The sequence below is a fragment of the Fusarium venenatum genome (assembly GCF_020744135.1).
Source record: "Fusarium venenatum strain MPI-CAGE-CH-0201 chromosome Unknown EDB82scaffold_4, whole genome shotgun sequence".
Taxonomy (NCBI): domain Eukaryota; kingdom Fungi; phylum Ascomycota; class Sordariomycetes; order Hypocreales; family Nectriaceae; genus Fusarium; species Fusarium venenatum.
This window is the reverse complement of record NW_027072132.1, coordinates 7,897,240-7,910,161: the sequence shown is the minus strand read 5'-3', so window position 1 is coordinate 7,910,161 and position 12,922 is coordinate 7,897,240. Positions and strand designations below refer to the sequence as shown.

Genomic DNA, 12,922 nt, shown 5'->3' with positions numbered 1-12,922 from the left:
TGGGGCTTCCACCTATTTCTTTATATACGTTATATATTTTTCCATGCTTCTCTTAATACATCACAATACTCAACTTCAGCGATGTGTTTTGTTCAGCAGCATCGGGCGCCCAATAAATATGACTACACACATGGAAGTACTTGCATTCCTCAAGAGACAAGCTACTGTTTCCCAAACCGTTACTAATTTGCTAGCTAATAGGGAGTGCAGTTGACTGTGTTGAAGCGCTAGCATTATTAGTAACTAAGAAGATGCATCAATGACGAGTACGTAACCCCTTTGACACATTGAGGGTCAATTACCCCGGAGTCATGCGCCTTCGTCGACTTAGTCTCCGCAATCTATCAAATTTAAAATGTATAATTATGAAATAAAGTGTTTAGTATGTGTATTAAATGTGTCTCTTTTACCTTAGACTGCTAAGATCCGGGTAGTTCAATAATGGACGCGGCCGGCGATAAGACAATGATAAGACAATGATAAGATTAGATATGAGATGACCCGATAAGATGCGATTAGAAGAGATAAGATAAGATAAGATAAACTGCTGTGCAATCAGCTACAATATATGAATAGACACCTACTCAATTGACTGGATGATTTACAATGAGAATGACCACAACGCAGTTCCCCTCGATATAACTTATTAACTATCTACTCAAATAACATAAGTAAAAAGTCCCCACATTAAATCTTCAATTATAATATAAGTTCAAGCCTCAGTTGACAGAGGTTATTATAATGAGAGTTTCTAGACTTGGAAAATTACCCTATATCGTATGACGTGTTGAGAGTACGGCTAGTAAGTATTGCAGATTGTTAAGACATAATGGCGCAGAAGATCGTCCGAAGTACAGAGTAGCGGCGATTGCAATTCTCTCCGTAATGCAAAAATATGGACCGAGTGAGACACTGTCGCAAGATGGGATGGGTCATTCGCGCTCGGCACAATTTGACCAAATTTCCGGAACTTGTCAGGCAAACCCTAACTCTGAAGAGGGCTACCAACCCCTGACTGTCGGCGAGAGACTAAACCAATCTAGGTTAATGAAACCGCCAACTGTCGATCGACTGGAGAACTAAGGTACCACCCAAAGACACCATTTCTTTCTAGCGTTGGAGAAAAGCTTCAATAGTTTATACTTTCAGAAGCTCCAATCATGGGTTTTAATAAAGTTCCTTAGGTTAAATACACCCACGACAAAGATTCCACCGGCATGAACCGAGGAGACGACCACAAAATGAGACAGAGAACAGTTTTAGCTAGCTCTTACCGACTTGTCCAATCCAGCATGGCTAGCCTTGCTCGCTAAGAGTTTAGCCCTGGTCTAACGGACCGTCAAGGTTCGCTTCATTTGGAATCTCAGGTTTACCGTAAGCTAACAATCGCGGAGGTACAATAACTCCGTGCTTGACGCTAACAAGCGGGGGATATGTTGTGGCCCCTATTCTACTTCTCGCGACGATGAGACATCGATTGAGTTGATTGCAACGTCGTCACCGACTGTGTGGTTCACTTTTCTTGGCTCATAGCCCTCCTCGAAATCCTAATTTGTGAATATTTGGACCCCCTCTGTAATCAGACATGAATGACCTACCCACTGCCATCCCGAGGGGATCGTGGATTCTCGTCACAGGAGCAAACTGCTACACAGGTAGCCATGTGGTTATTGAGCTCCTGAATCGAGGGTTCAATGTGCGCGGCACGGTCAGAGATCTCGAATACAGCAAATGGCTCCTTGAGCATCCTTCGGTAAAGCCATTTACCGACCAAGATAAGGTGGAATTGGTTCTTGCCGACACATCAAAACCAGGAAATTTCGACGAGGCAGTCAAGGGAGTCTCAGCTGTAGTTCATATCGGAAACATTGGGGAGCAAACACCAGATCCCAATGTGGCTTTCCCATCAGCCATCGAGGCTGCTTTAACCGTTTGTCGATCTGCTGCCAAGGAACCCGCCATCAAGCGGTTTGTGCTCGCGTCAGGTCTTTGGTCAGCGGTATGGGCAAGACCAGGGGATTCATCGACAATCAAACAGGAAACCTGGAACGAAGATCTAGTCAAAATGGCGAATTCGCCTCCGCCGTACGAATTGACTCGAATGCTTATAACCTATCTGGCTGCCCGAGTCGAAGCAGAAAAAGCGGTATGGAAGTTTGTTCAAGACGAAAAACTTCCCTGGGTAGTCAATTCTGTCAGCCCATGTTGGACGCTGGGCGACCCATTACATGCGAGGCACTATGCTCCGATGCCGACTCAGCTGCTGCAGCAGTTATATCTTGGAAAGACAGAAGCACTTAAGGAGAACACGACAGGTAAGCCGATATGAAACTAATATGAGACGACGAGAAGCTAAATATACAGTGTACTACACTCACGTGTCAGACGTGGCAGTCATCTATGTTGCTGCTGTTATCGACCCTGACGTAAAGGGTACTCGCATTCAAGCCCTTGCAAAATCCTTCAATTGGAACAATGCGCTAGCAGTCATGCGCGCAGCGTACCCCGAAGAAGATTTTGAGGAAGATTTCATCGCTGGAGATCCTACCTTGATATACAAGATCGAGAACGACATCGCGCCAGGACTGCTACAAAAATGGGCTGGGAGAGAGTGGATCAGTCTAGAGAAAGGCATAACGGAAACGATTGACTTTTCCCGAAAGATTGGTAATTTAGACTAGGATTCGGAGCTCAGAAGGTAGTGCTACAAAGACGATTATGACCGTGCAAGACCTCTCCGACGCCACGACACTAAAAGAACAAACATATGTATAAAACCATGGTTTCTAATGATATCGAACAATTCAAGACATCGTAAAATCCATCACTCCTTCGAAGGGGTCTCCGTTTCTGGCTTCTTCCCATATACAACGTAACTATAGTGCTCAATCAGTAAATCTATTCTTTAAGGAGGGACAGAGTTTAGATGGCCACTTACATAGGGATATAAGCATGGACATTTCGATCTCGGATCTGTTTTCTCATAGCCGAGCAAAGGATCATGACCTCGTCAGCGGTCCATCCTAAGAACCTTGTGAACAGCGCAAGCAAGAGACCCTCAAGTCCATTGTTCATGTTAGCATAAGACCACTTTCCAAGCTCCTTGTGATGCTTGTCCTTTGGCCACTCGTTTATTGGCCACTTGTACTTCTTCTCGACAACGTCGACGAAGCCGGCTTTTTCGAAGAACTCCTTGTACTGTGGCGGGAGGTCGATGGCGCGTCCAGCTTTAGCGCTGGCTTCGATGCTTAGCTTGCCGGAACGAACAAGGGCGCTGTCTGGGAGGAGAGTTCCATCATCACATGCGATGGGGTAGGTGAGGTCTTGCATTTCCAGGTAGCCACCAGGCTCGAGGTTTCTAAATGATGGTGTCAGAGTAATTGATACCTATAGTGACCATGACGTACTCGTAACTGTTCTTGATGAACTTTTCGGTGTCGGCAAAAGACCCTGTCATGGTACGGGCAAAGATGAAGTCGAACGGCTCCGTCCAGGTCCATTCTTTCTCAAGGTCATCGATTTCAAAGATGCAGTTGGGCGGAACCCTTGAGGTCTGTCAGTGTGTGGCAGTGTGAAAGAGTGGATGGACACATTACATATTCGGTTGAATAGGACTAAGGTCAACACCGATCACCTAATTTATTTAGTCATGCAGAAACGAGACACAGTATAGGGCAAGTTCTACCTTAGCTTCGGGATGAGCATCAGCTGGCAGCATGATTAGTTGTGTCTTCATTTGCCAAGGGTGTGAACCAACCATATTCGATAGCCCAAAGGCCGGTGCCAGTACCAGCATCAAGAACACGCTTGGCAGACCCTTTGACCTTGGGGTTAAGACCGAGTTCACCATGAAGTGTCAGAAGCCAAAGGTTGTGCTGCAAATCTGTGTCGTCTTGTCAGTGATAATTTTACCTTCACTTGACCTTGTTGACATACCAAGTCGATCACTTTCGGATTCATCGTTGGGAAAATTGTATTCTAGTTCATGTGTTAGCTTGGATCTTTCGATTCCCCATCCTAGTAGATAATTACTTACTCCCAGAGCTCATGGCGTGATATGTACGGCCATTTTCCTCTTGATACTGCAAGACGCTTGAGCGAAGTGACTCCAAGCTTTCGAGATCCGACTGCGACTATTTAGCTTACTGCTTAAAATGGCCGACTAGAACCGCAATACACATGGGTTTAGAGTCATGGATATGCAAAACTTACGCCTGAAAAAGTAGAGTCTGAGTCGCCATCGTCAAAGACGTCCGCAGCCTGCTCACAAGTTAGCGCACTATCACGACGTAGAATGTCACTACATACCAGCGGCTCGTGCGCTTGTTCAACTTGTGCAGTCATGACACCGTATTGTCAATTAAAAGCGATAACTATGATCAAGGTAGAAAATTTCGGACAAGAGAGGGGAAGAGAATTTCATCATTCATAATCAGGTGACCAAAGATCCTACGGGAGCTGGTTCATGTTGGGAAGGACGTAGGAAAAGACATCCGGTCGGTTCATGCAGTTTTGGCCTGTTGAGGAGCTTATTCCCGATGCATCTCCCAGGCACAGTCATGCCATGAACCAACAGTCCCACTGCCAAGACCCATTTTGAACACTCTAGGTTGGCGAGTCGACTGATTGCAACTGTGTTCAATGTCTTGATTAAAGCATAGAAATACTTGACAATTATAATTTGATATTGCAAATTGAAAACGCAACGTTCGAAGGAAATGTAATGAAAGCCGATTCCTTCAAGTCCAAGTTGACGACAGTGCGGAAGCGTCACACAGTAACGCCATTGTTCATGTGGTCGGATAATTTTGCCAATGTTCCCTGCCACCCTCCCATGTGTGAACCAATAAGATGCGACTCGCAGAATATACTGAGTTCCCATGTGAGTTACCGGTTAAAACGACGCTACAGGTTTCGCACTTTCAACTGGACCATCATTTCATTTGTATGCCTCATATTACATTTAAGCCATAGAAGTAACCATCCACCTCGTTTTAACCCAAGCTGCCATTGCAGGATATTATTTCCAAATACAATTCGTCATGCATTTTTTATTAAAACATTTATAATAACCTTTCGAAAACCCATATTCACTTCCTCTCGCTTGAATCACCCATCTCATGGACTTGTGACTCGTGTCCTGGTGCTTCATAAACAGGCGGCGGCCCAAACATGGACTGTCTACCATCTGACTGCAGCGGAGAGATAGCGGACCCCGGTTGAGTATGAGGTGACGCAACCATTTTTGAATCAAGCATACTCGGGCCCATGTTCTGTGGAATGAAATTCATAACTGGAGGGTTGATAGGTCCTTGAGTAGTCACAGTCTTGTTCCTCTTTCGTCGGAGAACGAAAAAGATACCCAGCATGACTAGACCAATAAGAGCTACACCACCGACAGCTCCTCCCACTATGGCTCCAATGGGCGCTGAGCTACTCTTGTTACTGCCATCGTTTGAAGTTGATTTTGTAGATTCAGCTACCTTCGTGATCGTAGTGGGTTCGTCGGTTTTGGTTGCTGCTTTATCCGCCGCTTCTTCTAACTCTGTTGTTGCACCCGCACCATTGGCAACTCTCGTCGTGAACTTGGGGTTTTTCTGACCATAGAAAGTGTGCTCAGCGCTCTGTTCCGCTGTCAAAGATGAGGATGCACATCTATAGTCTCGTATACCGTTAGGGAAAGCGTAAGTTCGGCAGTAGGGCATGTCGGAGTCGGTGCTACGACAAGGTGTGTCAGTGATGGAGGCCAACCATTATAGAGCATCTAGCCTACCATAGGAGATTCATCGTGTCACTCTGGCAGACATCATTGCAAAGTGTGGGATCGACTGCCTTGAACGACTCGTAGCAGTTGACCTTTATTTCTGTTCCGCATCTGATAACGCCCGCGTCCTCTTGTACAAGAGCCCATGCGCACACTTCTTTATTCGTGCAGGTAATCGGTACACCGATCTCTGCCGAGAGATAACCGCACGTCGCATCAGGGGCGTTGGTGACGGTCAAGTCAAAGGGAGAAGAAACCTCTTGTCGTTGTTGCAGTTCGCGTCTCTGGAGTAGCTGTATTTGATCGAGAAAGTCCATAGGGTCGGCTGTGATTTCGGGCATGCTCGGCATCAATTGTCTTCCTGCGTGCCCTGTTACCATGGCGCTGACGGCAAAGGCCATCTTTCCAAGGAAGAGGGCCTCTCTGAAAAGCAACGCCCGATACATGATGGCTGTCAAGGTGGGTGAATGGTAGAAGGGTAAAAAGAACCAACAAATAGAAAGATGTACGAAGAATTTTTTTCACAACACAGTTGGAATGCCATGAATACTTAAGTGATCGCGAACCACGGTAAGACAAAATCCCATGACAAAGAATGCTTAGGGCTGGGGACGATTTGGGGCTCGGCCAGCCTAGCGCAAGCCCAGCGCAAGCCAAATCAAGCCACATTTCTTATTGAATAACTGGCATCTCATACCTTGACTCGATGATTGGCAGTCAAAGAGCCTAAATCTTACACTTAATTCAGCCTCCGCCATCTGGTATGTAGTTTCAAAAATAAGCTCTAGCGTCCTCCGTTTCTCCTCGGAGGGGCACTGGAAAAAGAGGGCAAAAGGGTCTTGAAATGGTCGTTGAACAGAGACACACACATATTTCCGGTAGCTGTTTCCATTTTAGGCAATTGGCTTGCAATCGAGTTACTACTTTATCTCTTCTGTGAAAAGTGTTAAGCGATGGTCTGGTGGCGAAGGCGCAGAACACAACGTGCGGCTGAAAACATTGGTGACAGACTAACTGGAACTACGGTTTGAATCATGAATGGCTGTGCTAGACAATAAGCAGTAAAGAGACAAATCAGCTGAAAGGCGCTGCAATAACAAATTGGTGATGAATATAGACATCCACTTCCTATAGGCAGACATTAGCTCATAGCCAAAGAGAACGAACAGAATCTCAGAGATAAAAATCCCCAAGAGCTATTCCGTCACCTCGTTGTCGCTCCCGCCATTATTTGCAAAACACCAGCCTTATTGCTATCAAAAACTGCTCTCAACACTGAGTCGATGCTCAAATTACCATCTCTTGTCAACCGACACTCAGGCTCGTTGCTATGCCCGATTAAAAGCTCACAGACGTTATACCAATCTAACATTGTCGCGGCTGAATCTAAATCTTTTAATAACGGGTTATACCTTGAAAGAAACAACGCCTAGACATATATACTATAGTTGAGATGGACCGGCTCATTGGGGCTGACTGTTCTGTCGAGTAGCTTCAATATCATTAGGCAACCTCAAATCACTGCAGAACGAGGATTCAGCTGCTTTGACACTCCTCCCGTGGTACCCAGTAACATTGTAACCACTTTGAAGACAATAGATAGTTAGTTTTGTTTGTCCGTTTCTGCAAACTTTAAGTGATGGTTAAGCGGGTAAAAACCGGGATGCTGGCCCATGACTGGGCGATTGCCGGTGGAACATACTCCGGCGTTTTACTGCATTCAGTAAGATGAGATGGGTAGACCGGAAGCAATCAAGTGCCGACTCCGAGAAATAAGATTAAATCAATACCGTCAGATCAGATTACCCCAACAAACCTTGCACCATCAATCGTCTCTGAACCTCAAATTCGACCATGATCTCCAGAGACAGGAGTGGAAAGGACCTAGAAAAGTATCAGCCGTAATGTCGGACCCGCCGCCAAACAATGGCTTCGTCGGTCGCGTCCGCGGCGCGTCGCTATCCATCATCAATGCCAACCCGCAGCTGGGCATGTGGCAAGCCACCGGCACCGCCATCGCACAAGCCCCCAATCTCACTGAACTCCGCGACGCCGAATCTGGCGGCGACAAGATCGAATTCAATGCCCAAGGCCACTCTGCGCGCTACGCTGTCCCCGAGCCAGACGGCGAGCTCACGCTGGTCAAGACAGCGACGCTCACCCGCAGACCCAGTGTGATTCCAAAGTTTGACAAGGACCCTTCCACCCAGGAGCCCGTCACTATTCCTGAGGAGGTAGACGTGGAGCAGGGGTCGACAAGGGAGGAGACTATCGCTGAGGCATCTGGAGAACGCCATCACCATCATTTTCATTTGCGCGAAAAGCATCGACAGCGACTGGAGCGACGGAAAAGTCTATACGAGAAACACAAGGCTGACGAGAAGGAGAAATGGGGACCAACGATCCTAAACGGCCTTAAGGCCTTTTGGAAATTCTTTCTCACGCCATCTGGCTTCCTCATAACGCTATACGGTCTGAATATCGTGGTAAGTAGCTTTTATCCGTTCGTTCTGTAAGTTTAGCTTGCTAACCGTCACTCTCACAGGCATGGGGCGTAAGTGGATCGACGACTCGGTATCTTGCTGCCGTACACTTCTAACCCTTCCTCTCTAGGCAATGCTCTTCTTCCTCCTGCTCAATGTCGCACCAGCAATGAACCATCCCAGCGCCAACGACAACAACTCAGCACGCAAGAAATGGCTCGAGATCGATAGTCAGATCCTCAACGCCCTTTTCTGCGTCACAGGCTTTGGTCTCGCCCCATGGCGCTTCCGCGACTGGTATCGTTACACCCGCGCTGTCTACTGGAAGGATGTTTCCGCCATGCAGAAGCTAGCCGAGCAAAACAAGGCTTGGTTTCGACCTCCCGCCTGGGCCACGGAACAAAACACAAGCCTGGCTGACTCGACTACTACTCTGCCTCGTTCAACCACCTTTACTGGCGAGAAGGGACCGCCAACACCACTCTGGAAATTGGGTTTCACAATCTATATGATGCTTCTGAATACATTCCTGCAAGCTGTTTTGTGTTACTTCATGTGGGGGTATAATCGCATTGATCGCCCGGTAAGTTCATGTCTTTCAGCCCCCCCCCCCCCCCCCCCCCCCCCAAGTCACTTGGTATACCCATACTGACTTGGTGTTGAAGAGCTGGGCTACAGGTACTTTCATCGGCCTTGGTTGCGGTACAGGATTGTTGGCTGGTCTAATGTCGTGGTGGGAGGGCCGCAAGGTTAAGAAGATTGAAGGACCCGAGGTTAAAGTTATTACTGTATAATGAGATTAAAGTGCGCAAGGTCTATTTAAAGTACAATAGAGTTAACGTTACTCTGTAACATAATTAGTAATATATGTAATTATTTATAAAGGACTGATTTAAATCGCCGAAAGGTTCAATACAATAGACCTGTATAATCTAGGCACCTCCCCACCTCCAAATAATAAGTACTATCTTGACCTTTTTCAGCTGCTAAGCACCTTAGTTCGTCGCGAATGGAAACCTGGTGGTGCCTGGAATGTCCTTTTGTTTGTTGGAGACCACGATCTAGTAGGAATTGGACTGTAGCCAGCCTTTGATTGCGATCGATGGTTGGTAATCCATTAAGAGGGTCGAAGTTCTCCGCCATGTAGTACTTGTATCCAAAAACTGCATTTTCTAAGAGACCTATCCCGTTTTTCGGATTCCATTGTTGGAGAAAACTCCTCCTGGTAGTTAGTCTTGTTTGTAAGTAAGGGAGGATGGAGAATTGGGCCGCCAAGCCCAAGAATGTGTTGGGGAGTCCTCTTCTGTGGTCAAACACATCTTGTACTGATGACCAGTGCATCTCTGGGCCTTGGAGTTGGTACACTGTCAAACATCAGCAGGGTTTCGGCCTGCAGCAAAACCTAGATGTGGCTCGAAATTTCTTGGGCATGAAGCACATAACTCCTCCCATATGTGCGCTTGTTTAACCCAATCCCTCGTAGTCCTATGGGCAAAGTTGACAACTTCTTGGGCAGCCCCACTGAGTTCTAATATGCCTCGAGTACGCGTGGCAAGTCTACGCTTGAGTCCCCTTTTGGCGTGGTATTTCGCTTCTAAGGACATGGCGCTTGGATCGACCTTTGTAGACCGAGACTCATCGGCGAGCCACATCAAAAGCCACGGCAAGGGTCCGCATGCACTCCTTGCAAGTCGAATCATAGCACAAGCATCAGGCAGGTGACGATGGGGTATTCGGGCCCAAATGGCATCAAAGAGCGAAGAGAGATTTGTTGGTAACTTCTCTACTGTTTCTTGGAGCTGGGCCATACTGTCGCCTGCCGTGAAGAGATCGATGAGTTCCATGACTACAAAAGACACCCATAGAAATACCCCGTCCGCTTTTTGCACCACGTCGTCAGTGAGCTTGGCAACTTCGTGAGGGTATACACTTTTCAGTCCAATGTATCCTCTGTTCTTTTGAAAACTCTTCGTAACAAATGTCATCATGTCATCCTCAGTCAGAAGGTGCATCTGTAGCATGGGGCCATCGTTGGAAGCATGTTCAAATTCCGTCCACGGCCGACTTGCAATGCAGATGTTAATGCCTTGAGCAGCGTCATTCGCCATAGAGCGTATATATGAAACAACTGTGGCCGGGGGTATTTCAAACTCATCAAGACCATCGGCAAAAAGAGCCATCGCCATTAGCTTTCCACATTCATTCATGAGGGCCTGGAAGGACTCATTGATCTCCCATTCTTCCCAATCGGGGAAGTCTGCCTTTCCTCGAAGTGTCTGGAACAAAGCCCAATCAATGTCTTGGTGCAATTATGGGCGCGGCGCTTGGGCGTTGATTGGGGACTTGATGCAAAACAGTCTTCTTGAGGCCTTCCCATGCCTTTTGCATGTTTAATCCCGAGTTCCAAGCGTAATAATTCGTGATGAGAATTGGTAACGACTTTGCCCAGGGCTGGAGGAAGGTTCTGAGCCTGTCAGGGTGAGCTATCAGTTTCATGATGGTAGACTTTCCCGACCCAGGCTTGCCAGTTATCCAATAAGGTGCCTTTGATTCTTCCGCAAGTCACACTGGAAAGCTGTACCAAAGGGCCTTGCCATTTGAGTTCTTAGGTTCATGCTGGAAGATCCATTCGTATGTAGTGTCGAAATTATTGGCCACTGCGTCTTCGACATCGTACATGGACTCGAAGTAGAGGCCATGGGAAATATCCTTCCCGACATCTGCAAGTTCTGGTTTACCAAGTACCTGATCCGTTTCAAACATTGCCATTGAGTTGTCCAATGTCCATCTCTTATCCCAGAGCAACCGCACCAGTTCAGAGCGGATGTTCTTTGCATCAGCGGAATTACTACTTGTCAGAGCTTTGGTTACCTCCTGGCCTACCCTTTGGAGGGACATAGATTGGCATGCTTTTATCAAAGACGATATTACTTCTGTCAATTTACCGTCGACTCCTCTGGTAAGCCACTTCGAGTTTCCACCTTCGGAGATCAAGGCCTGACAAACGTCATCCATCTCTGAAATCAAAGGTTCAAAAGGCTTATCATCTGTCATGTCCCTTATAGTACCGCCCTGCTCTGCTGCTGATTTCTCAACTCTTGCCAGGATTCCGAGTATAGTATCCAATCTTTTCGTCAAATGCAATTCCCACCTTGCTGTCTTCTTTGAGTCAGCCCTATGTAAGTCAGCAAATAGTTGATCATTATCCACTGTGCCACTATATTTACCAGAGACAGAACACAATGCAATTCATAATCTGTTTTTGTAGTGCCTTTAGGCGGCTGTCCATCTCGTCGATCTTGCGCCTATCCCACAGACCTGCCAGAGCGAGGTGAGGAATCTTATTCTTAGCTCGCTCATCATCTTTGCCGATAGTTCGCCTTTTGCGGTTGTCGATCCTGTTCAAAACCGTTTTAAACTCTGTCTCAATGCTCTCGCACTCTGTCCAAAGCTTAAGTAAGTGGGATTCTCCTACATATCCCCTAGCCAGATCGTGGTTGCTTGTGAGGAGAATGCAACTTCTGTTTTCCATAACGTTGTTCAGGTTGTTGGCATTGCCTTTCGTCTTCCAGGTCTTGAATATAGCGATTGGCGTTATTGGCGATGTATTCCTGAATAAGGGGGCAGCTGTAGTTGCCATATCGAAGGACCTCCATCTTGAGGTTGTAGACCTCATTTTTCAGGTCTGTTTTGTTCGCTATCAACATATTGCAAAGTGGAAAGGTTTTCCTCTGCTGTCTTGTTTATACTCCGATCTCTTTTTGTATCCCCACAAACATCTCTGTTGCCCCCTTCATTTCGACTCGCTTTGAGGATTCGCGTTCGTATGGCTTTGTTGGATTGCGTCTTGTGTGAGTTGGCTTTAGTTTACGGCAATCATTTGATTGCGTTGATGGAGAGCGTTGTCGACCGTCTGAATTTCCATGGGAAACTTCAGGGCTCGTTAACTGGGGATCTTGAGACGGAGAGGGACACTCCTCGGAGAAGATCGAGCCGGCCAGGTCGCTTGAGGTAGGAGTGTATGTGTGGTTGGAAACGAAATCGACGTTATTGCATTCATGCTGGACGTTCTTGTCACAGGCTTCATATAAGGCTGGGAATTTGGGCTGGTCAGTGGCCCAATACTTTTCCCAGACAGGATAAAGCATGGCGTTAACAACCTTAGTCGCGAGCGGTTGACATTCAAGATCTATCGGTGGATCGGCGCTCTGAGCTAGATCGAAGACTGGGTGGATGTCTATGGAGGGAGTTAGCGTAAACACGGAACAGCCACAAAGGAGTCCGCAATGGTCCAGTAGAAAGTAATACCTATTATGATGAGGATACTAATTTGCCTCAACGTGTCTTGACGATGCCTTCAGGACCGAGCTGGGTAGAGGTTCTAATATAAGATGTTCAGCTTCCGAAGGAGAGGAATAAAGAGAGAGGTGTGATCGGTCGGAGGAGATTGAGGGGACAAGCACTTATTAAAGCATAATTATTCTCAGTATTAGATCTCGATTTAGTCAGGAGGTTACCTTAGATCAATAAATGATTACTAAAAGATAACTCTGCTATATTCACACTGCATTTTGTCTCACAATCTGAGTTGATCTACGTGGGTAGTTTTGAGACGGCGGAGGTTGTCCTCTGGGAATCAGCGCCAACACCAAGCAAAGGCCAATCGCGGTTATTT

The 12,922-nt window shown here is 46.8% G+C and overlaps 5 protein-coding genes across 5 annotated transcripts; 2 read left to right on the top strand and 3 right to left on the bottom strand.

The window, feature by feature from the left end:
- Positions 1–1,443: 1,443 nt before the first annotated feature.
- On the top strand, positions 1,444–2,681 carry EDB82DRAFT_569932 (uncharacterized protein; the record flags this gene model as incomplete). The annotated part of the gene is made up of 2 exons (XM_025726042.2): positions 1,444–2,315; positions 2,365–2,681. The coding sequence occupies exons 1-2, from the start codon at positions 1,586–1,588 to the stop codon at positions 2,679–2,681; spliced, it is 1,047 nt and encodes a 348-aa protein (XP_025594581.1). The 5' UTR covers positions 1,444–1,585.
- On the bottom strand, positions 2,603–4,675 carry EDB82DRAFT_518624 (S-adenosyl-L-methionine-dependent methyltransferase). The gene is made up of 10 exons (XM_025726041.2): positions 4,309–4,675; positions 4,213–4,260; positions 4,037–4,127; positions 3,937–3,978; positions 3,758–3,883; positions 3,686–3,708; positions 3,597–3,634; positions 3,408–3,545; positions 2,939–3,358; positions 2,603–2,876 (listed from the first exon to the last, which is right to left on the bottom strand). The coding sequence occupies exons 1-10, from the start codon at positions 4,342–4,344 to the stop codon at positions 2,825–2,827; spliced, it is 1,014 nt and encodes a 337-aa protein (XP_025594580.1). The 5' UTR covers positions 4,345–4,675; the 3' UTR covers positions 2,603–2,824.
- Positions 4,676–4,942: 267 nt separating this feature from the next.
- Positions 4,943–6,210, bottom strand: EDB82DRAFT_563326 (uncharacterized protein; the record flags this gene model as incomplete). The annotated part of the gene is made up of 2 exons (XM_025726040.2): positions 4,943–5,718; positions 5,774–6,210. 2 exons carry the CDS (start codon positions 6,208–6,210, stop codon positions 5,091–5,093), a joined length of 1,065 nt encoding a protein of 354 aa, XP_025594579.1. The 3' UTR covers positions 4,943–5,090.
- A 1,375-nt stretch (positions 6,211–7,585) lies between these two features.
- Positions 7,586–9,117, top strand: EDB82DRAFT_518621 (uncharacterized protein). Its single transcript, XM_065609043.1, has 4 exons — positions 7,586–8,250; positions 8,310–8,318; positions 8,378–8,830; positions 8,913–9,117. The coding sequence occupies exons 1-4, from the start codon at positions 7,669–7,671 to the stop codon at positions 9,039–9,041; spliced, it is 1,173 nt and encodes a 390-aa protein (XP_065463656.1). The 5' UTR covers positions 7,586–7,668; the 3' UTR covers positions 9,042–9,117.
- Positions 9,118–9,614: 497 nt separating this feature from the next.
- EDB82DRAFT_531188 (uncharacterized protein) lies at positions 9,615–11,887 on the bottom strand (the record flags this gene model as incomplete). Its single annotated transcript, XM_065609232.1, has 4 exons — positions 9,615–10,523; positions 10,591–10,717; positions 10,829–11,422; positions 11,475–11,887. The coding sequence occupies 4 exons, from the start codon at positions 11,885–11,887 to the stop codon at positions 9,615–9,617; spliced, it is 2,043 nt and encodes a 680-aa protein (XP_065463655.1).
- Between the last annotated feature and the right edge of the window lie 1,035 nt (positions 11,888–12,922).

What these genes read in the sequence shown, in the direction of transcription:
- EDB82DRAFT_518621 (XM_065609043.1), top strand. Translation starts at nt 7,669, where the DNA reads ATGTCGGACCCGCCGCCAAACAATGGCTTCGTCGGTCGCGTCCGCGGC. An exon ending in ATAATCGCATTGATCGCCCG is followed by an intron (nt 8,831 to 8,912) that starts GTAAGTTCATGT and finishes TTGGTGTTGAAG; the next exon opens with AGCTGGGCTACAGGTACTTT.
- EDB82DRAFT_518624 (XM_025726041.2), bottom strand. Translation starts at nt 4,344, where the DNA reads ATGACTGCACAAGTTGAACAAGCGCACGAGCCGCTG. An exon ending in AACAAGCGCACGAGCCGCTG is followed by an intron (nt 4,261 to 4,308) that starts GTATGTAGTGAC and finishes ACTTGTGAGCAG; the next exon opens with GCTGCGGACGTCTTTGACGA. An exon ending in CCTTTGGGCTATCGAATATG is followed by an intron (nt 3,709 to 3,757) that starts GTTGGTTCACAC and finishes TCATGCTGCCAG; the next exon opens with CTGATGCTCATCCCGAAGCT.